General features: G+C 44.2%; 1 protein-coding gene across 1 annotated transcript; it reads right to left on the bottom strand.

Annotated features, from left to right (window-relative positions):
- Positions 1 to 1,510: 1,510 nt before the first annotated feature.
- On the bottom strand, positions 1,511 to 4,989 carry LOC103204119 (cathepsin G-like). Its single transcript, XM_007949260.1, has 5 exons — positions 4,935 to 4,989; positions 3,131 to 3,278; positions 2,568 to 2,703; positions 2,112 to 2,366; positions 1,511 to 1,666 (listed from the first exon to the last, which is right to left on the bottom strand). The coding sequence occupies exons 1-5, from the start codon at positions 4,987 to 4,989 to the stop codon at positions 1,511 to 1,513; spliced, it is 750 nt and encodes a 249-aa protein (XP_007947451.1).
- Between the last annotated feature and the right edge of the window lie 2,206 nt (positions 4,990 to 7,195).

A 7,195-nucleotide genomic window follows, 5' to 3' on the forward strand; every position in this document is an offset into this window, starting at 1 on the left:
CTGGATGAACCTCTGAAACTATTGTCCTGAGATAATCTTTAAAGTTTTAACCAAAAGTACTCTCTGAAGTCTTTTTTTATCCCAACAAAAATTTAGCTTAATTAGTAAAGAATGTCTGCTTTGAGGATTGTGCTCTTTTGATAACTATCTTTATGGGATAAAAATTGACACTAGCAACTTAAAATATTAGATAGAAAACTTAGGGAGCCATAAGTTTATGCTAATGGTGAAGGAACAATTTGAGAAAAGAGAATGAATATGGTTGCACGATTTGAAAATTGTCATCCATGTCACTGAACTGTACATGTAGAAATTGTTGAATTGATGTATGTTTTGCTGTGCATATTCTCAAAGACAAAAAAATAAAATTAAGTGAAAAAAGTTTTGAACATTTTCATGTGTGTTAAAGTGCCATTTGTTTTTCACTTATGTAAACCACTGGTTCATGTCTTTTGACAATTTTCCTATTGGGCTTTGGCCTATTCTCAATTTTCACAAATTCTCACACATCAAAGATTAGCCCTTATACTGTGGTGTAATTTGCAATTCTCCTCCCTAATTTGTCATTTTTTATTTGTTTACAGTCATAGTGTGTGGTTTTCCTTGTCAGGCACTAAGGTTTTGTTTGCTTGGTTTTTGTTTTAAATATAGTGCAAGTTACCTATATTTTCTAAAGGTTTTAGATCTTGAATGATATCAAAAAGGTTTTCTCATTTCTGGATTATAGAGATCATAAAGAAATTCATCCTTATTTTCTTACATAATTTAATTCTTTTACCTTTAGAGCCTTGATTCTTTTCAGGTTTATTTGGAAATATGGTATGAAGAATGGATCCAATTTTATCTCTTTTCCAAGTAGCTATCTACACTATCATGATAGGTTAAGAAACCAGTTCCTTCTTATCCACATTATTTAGAGCCAGTTCTTTTGCCAAGACTGAGTCTGAACTCCACCGGAAAATAGGGCCTCTGTCCCAAGAGAAATGAACCCACCAGGTCCTGGGGATCAGAATGAGCTTCTTCCCTTCTGAAGGCCATCCATTCTCTTCAGTTTTCTGTCTCCCCTGCTTTTCCTGATGTTCTAGGAAGTGATAGAAGCCAGGCCAGGGCTCTCTCAACCCTTCAAGAGACTTCCCCTGCCAGATAGTTAAACATACTCTAACTCAAAATATGTGTCACTGGTGTGTATAAGCACAGGCAGACCAAGAGGACAGAACTGAAATTTCATAAAAAGACCTGCTTTAATATATGATAAAGATGACATCTCAAATAATTGGGAAACAGTGAAGTTTTAATAGCTGGACAAAGGTGTGGGAGAGATGAAAGAGAAGGAAGCAGGAGACAGTTGAAATCGGAACATAGGGCTACATGATGCACATTTATTTTATACTGAATTATGCTCAATGAATAAACAAGAAATCAATTATTTCAACTCTCACATGTATATTTATTAAGGCTCTGGCACCCTCCCGAACCCAGAGAAGGCAAATCAGTCAAAAGGGGTCTCAGTTTAACTTTGTTGTTTGAAGCGTCTCATTGTTCTTCTTATCCAGGACAAGAAGCTTATGATCCTGGTGAAGACTGCTGGAGGAGTCCCGTCCCGTTTTCCATAAGAGACAATGCCTCGGGCCACGTTGTTGCACACGAGGGGGCCTCCAGAATCCCCCTGTGGACAGAGAGAAGGAAAGGACTGAGCCAAGCCTCCCTGCTCCAGGCCTGTCCCTCCATGCGGCCCTAAACCCTAGGCTCTCAGAAGTAAGGGAGAAGGGGACTCTTTTCATTGTGTGTGAGTTGTGGAGGTGGTATAGAAGATCAGCCTCTGGATATTTCTATCACTGTGCTGCTTACTATTTCTATTTTCGGTGAAAGTCACATTACAGGTCCTGCTGTGCTTACTGTCTTCTGTTCAGTGCAAGGCAAAGTGCTTTCACTATCCCAGAAAATTCTGCCTACAAGTGTGTGGATAGTCACTCTTCCCGTTCCCATGAACCCCTTCCTATACTCTGGTTTGGCCACCAGGCTGAGGACCTGGAGATGTAGTGTGCTCCCCCTATTCCTCCTGCCCAGGCCCCTCTGTCCCAGGGCCATGTTGGCAGATACCAGAGCCTTACCAGGAAGACAGACTTCCGTTCCCTTCGATCCCCCACACAAATCTGTATCTGGCTGTTGTAGAAATTGAAGCGATTGCTGCACTCCTGATCACTCTGCACCCTCAGCTGCGCGTCCTGGAGTATGCTTGTTCTCCTGTTCACGTCAAGCAGGCCCCAGCCAGCTGCAGTGCACAAGGTGCCAGGCCTCAGCCTGGCCTGGGTCCGAGGCAGAGCCAAGGGTCTCACAAATCGATTCCGTCTGGCCCTATTTCTCAGCTGGCAGGAAAAGCACAAGTATTCCTGCTATCTGGAGCCCCAACCAATGGCTCAGGGCCTGCTAGTGTTGGCTCTGGCTCCACCCCATATCCCCATCACCACTTTGGGTGATACCCCTGCTTCCTCCCAAGACACAGTGGAGCCACCTTGCTGGAAGGGCCCACTAGGCATAGGAGAACCAGAGAGTCACGCAGGTGGTACCTGCAGCAACATGATGTCGTTCACGTTGATCTGTGGATTATATTCAGGGTGGGGAATGGCTCTGACCACAGCGACATGCTGCTGAGTTCTTTCCGGCCTCTGGATGTTATGGGCCCCCAAGATGACATTTATGGGGCTGCAAAGGAAAGATGGCCTGGAGGTGAATGTGAACTACAGGAGCTAGGGTCTTCTAGCTCTGCAGGACAGATGAACAGCCCAGGGAAGATAGGACACATCTGAGAGGAAATGAACTACTCTATGTCTCTGCTTTTTGACAGCCCTCAGCTTGGGATGACAGGGGAACAGTGACCTCACATTTTGCTTCTCCCAGATTAAATTGAGCCCGATACATGCCTCCCACCACCACCTCTTGTTATCTTTAATCAGTGTGCTCCTTTTTTCCTCAGAAGTGTCATTTGCACTGATCTGTAGTCTCCCCCCGAAACTTACTAGATCTCTTTTTCACTCTTTCATCACCACAACCCTGTTTCCAGATGGCTCTTCTGATGAGTTCTTTGGGGCCATATGTTTCTGGCTACCACAGAAGCTCCTGAGCACCTTACCTTCCCAAGCAGTGAGCCGCTGTCAGCACAAAGTCTTCTCGCACCAGGAACCCCCCACAAGATTTTGTACCAAACGGAGTTCGGATCTGAAGATAAGCCATATAGGGGTGGGAGTGTGGCCTGGCCTCTTGGCCTCCAATGATTTCTCCTAGAAGAAAAAAGCACTTGGCATTAATCTTTTTGCATGGTGAATCCACTTTGTGGCACCAGACTGATGATTCCTGAAAGGCTATGAGATGGAGGGGGGCAGAAGAGATGATGTGGGAGAAGAGCTAGAAATCAGTGGTAAGGACTGGAATCTACAGGGCACCAGACATTGGAGGAGGGTCCAGCGTTCTGCAGGAAGTACTACTGGCTTGAAGGGAGATTCATCTTCTATCCCTGATCTGCTCCTCCCACCTCCTGAAAAAGGACAGAACAATATTTGCCAAAGCCAGCTTCAGCCTCATGTATCGAGGAGATTTGCTCTGCTGTCAGGATGGAAATCTGGAGGGCTCTGGAAAGGGCTTTCCTTGGAGTTTTCTGGTAGCTTTTTCTTTAGAATCTCCCAGATCCTGGTCCTTCTGAGTCGAGCTATTGCCAGCTCATGGCCAGCATGGGATTGGTTTCTAAGGACCTGGACATGAGTTGATGGGGCTATTATTGTTGTATCCTTATTTCCTAGGTTCTGAAACTTGGACTACAGATTGAACTTACACAGCACATTTATATATCACTTACTATATGCTAGGCATTATTACAAGAGCACTATATATACTAATTTAACCTTAACAGAAACTATGAGGGTTAAACTATTAAAATTATCCCAGTTTTACAGATAAGGAAACTGAGGACTGTGAATTTAAGTAACTTTTTCAAGGATACAGAATTAAGATGTAGCTAAGGCCACTCCTCGGAAGGAAGGTTGGGCAATCCTACTTCCGTAGTGATACTGCTTCGGAAACCCAAGGAGGGGTCGCTATGAGTCGGGGGCCGACTCGATGGCAAACAACAACAACAACAACAACAAGGCAGATTCATAACTAGGCAGAATGGATCGAAAGTCTATGCCTCTGGCCATTAAATTGTTGTTGTTGTTATGTGCCCCTCAAGTCAGCCCTGACTCATAGCGACCCCTCCTTGGGTTTCTGAGGCAGTATCTACGGAAGTAGATTGCCCAACTTTCCTTCCGAGGAGTGACTGGTGGGTTTGAACCACCAGTCTTCTGGTTAGCAGTCAGGTGCCTTAGGCACTATGCTACCAGAGCTCCTAGACCATGAAATAGTGGTTATTTTTTGTTAGGTGGAGTGGGAGAGGGTGAGAAAGGGAAGTTCAGGGCTTCTGTACACTGAACTTACTTAAACCATTGGTAAATCTCTGGGAAGATGAGGGTGGCCAAAGGCTCACCAAATCTGAGACTAAGTAGATTTTGGGCTACTGTCCTGGCAGAGCTGAAAGACAGACTCAGGAAGAGCAGATAATCACAATAAGCAATAATGTCGTCCTAAGAACGCAGAGATCCCTCCCACCATATCGTATACTACACATGAGCATGTTTTCCTGGGACTGGAGAAATAAAGGATTTTATTGTTTCTCATTTCTAGCTTCCCTCCTTTCTCCAGAATCCTGTGGCCTTCTAGAAAATTACTATTGTCAAATGACAAGAACATGATCCAGGGGACATTTCTTCTTCCCAGTCCTATTGATTTTCCATTCAGAATTTCCAGAATGAAATGAGGCCAGGATGTGTTTGAGGATGTGACCAGGGCTACCTGGAGATACCATAAAAAGGGATACAGACCTTGGAGTAGGAATGATCACTCACCTGCTCTAGCCCCAGGGGGCAGAAGAAAGGTCAACAGAAGCAGGAGAAACTGCATGGTTCCTGGATGGCTGCTTAGCCTGTTGTTACTTGTACTTCCTCCTGCTTGAATTTTAGCCTCCAGGAGAGGAAGGAAGGGGAGGAGGGATTGAGAATTCACAGTCCCATTATCCTGTGGGTGTGATAAGTTTCATCACCCAAGGCTGCCCAAAAGGTTCCCACCAACTGCCAGTGATGTGGCTGAAGAGAGAATAATCCAAGCAAAAACCATGATCTCCCACATAGCTGCTGAGTCAGGGCTGGCAGCAGAAACAGAGACCGGGCACCTTGTTCCAGAAACCTAAATGCACTAAGTTTAATAATATCCTCAAAAATGCCTAAAAACTAGAGGCTACATACTTACTCCCATTTCCATCCCTCTGGTATTAGAGCTTCAGACCTTTGGAATTTTAGGGGTTCTCAAAATGATTGCAAGATCCCTGGATCACTTATTCACTTATATTTAATAAGGCTTAGCTAAGAATGGATTAAAGATGGGTGGAATATAAGATGAGGACATCAGGAAAAGTTGAAGGGGACAGAAGAGATCTTATCTTTATCCTTTGGCCCAAGACCACCTGTCTGAGACCTCCGCTGCTCCCATTTCTTCCTAGAAGTCTTCAAGGCAGATTGAATGGACATTTTTTTCTAGGTGAGTGGAGGTTGCTGGCAGAGAAAAGAAAAGGGAGAAGCAAGGCTCTGCCTCTGAAACTTACTTTCTCAGGTCACTTGAACCCTGACAAATCCTCATTGAAAATTATGACACAGTCATCCTTTCCTGCTTCCCACCCATGGTAATGTATCAAACAGTGTTTCTTTGCTATTCATAAGGTTTTCCCCGGTGAATTCTTTGAGAAGTGGACGGCCTCTTCCTTCTTCCTAGTCTGTCTCAGTCTGTAAACTGGGCTGATACCTGTGCACCCATCCTGCTGGGTTTGAAATACCAGTGGCTCAGCCTCAAAACTCACATCAACATGTCACCATGATAGGACAAACCGACAGACAAGTTTGTCTCCCTGTTGGAAACCTTTCGTAGCACCCTTACCTGGGTACCTGAGGCTGACTCCTCCTCTGTCCACGTTCCTGGGCTTTTAATTCCCTTTCTCCTGCTCTCCCGTCCTGCTGCTTTGCACATGCACCCGAAATGCTCCTTGGAAGCGAGAATGGCCAGACTTCGTCTCACCTATTTTGGTCATGTTGCCAGAATGGACCATTCCCTGGAGAAGGATGTCATGCTTGGTAGGGTGGAGGGTTGACGGAAGAGGAGAAGGCCTTCAACGAGGTGGATTGACGACGTGGCTGCAATGATGGGCTCAAGTATAGCAGGGATCATGGAGCTGGCGCGGGATCGGGCAGTGTTTCGTTCTACTGTGCATGGGGTCGCTATGAGTCGGAAACAGCTCGACAGCACCTAACAACAACAACAACAACACCATGGTAAAGCCTCTCTTCTTTGTATCCTGGAAGATCCCCTGAACACAGAAAAGGCTGAGTGACTTGATTTTGCTGAGAACTGTCAGATCCTGGGTGGAAAATATATCTAAGATTGTCTTTCATCCATGAATACAAGAGCTTAATCAACTTAATCCCCTTTTTCTCTCTCAGGGGTGATAACTTCTGAAGAAAAGATACATCATTGCTGTGATACCTACAACAGACAAAAAACTGGAACCACACATTCAACACTGGGATAAAGGCACAGCAAATGATGTATGGTTAGGACAAGAAATTTGGATGAAAGTTATCTGGCCAGCTGACTGGAAAATACCCATATTTGTGCCCATTCCAAAGGAGGTGATCAAACAGAATGAGGAAATTGTTGAATAATATCATTCATATTATGCACAACAAAATTTTACTGAAAGTATTTTTAAAATTATTGCACCAGTATATTGGCAGAGAACTGCCAGAAATTCAAGCCAGATTTAGAAGAGGGCGAGGAACAAGGGATATCATTGCTGAATCAGATGGATCTTGGCTGACAGCAAAGAATAGCAGAAAGATGTTTACTTGTGTTTTATTGACTATGCAAAAGAATTCAACTGCATGGATCATAACAAATTATGGATAACATTGCAAATAAAGGAAATCCCAAAACACTTTATTGTGCTCATGAAGAATCTGTACATGGACCAAGAGGCAATTGTTCAAAAAGAACAAGGGGATACTGAATGGTTTAAAATCAGGAAAGGTGTGCATTAGGGTGGTATCTTTCACCATACTTA

The sequence above is a fragment of the Orycteropus afer genome, unplaced genomic scaffold (assembly GCF_000298275.1).
Source record: "Orycteropus afer afer isolate SDZICR_OR568_19922 unplaced genomic scaffold, OryAfe1.0 scaffold00243, whole genome shotgun sequence".
Classification (NCBI taxonomy): domain Eukaryota; kingdom Metazoa; phylum Chordata; class Mammalia; order Tubulidentata; family Orycteropodidae; genus Orycteropus; species Orycteropus afer.

What these genes read in the sequence shown, in the direction of transcription:
- LOC103204119 (XM_007949260.1), bottom strand. Translation starts at nt 4,989, where the DNA reads ATGCAGTTTCTCCTGCTTCTGTTGACCTTTCTTCTGCCCCCTGGGGCT. An exon ending in GCCCCCTGGGGCTAGAGCAG is followed by an intron (nt 3,279 to 4,934) that starts GTGAGTGATCAT and finishes TTTTTCTTCTAG; the next exon opens with GAGAAATCATTGGAGGCCAA. An exon ending in AACGGAAGTCTGTCTTCCTG is followed by an intron (nt 1,667 to 2,111) that starts GTAAGGCTCTGG and finishes CTCTGTCCACAG; the next exon opens with GGGGATTCTGGAGGCCCCCT.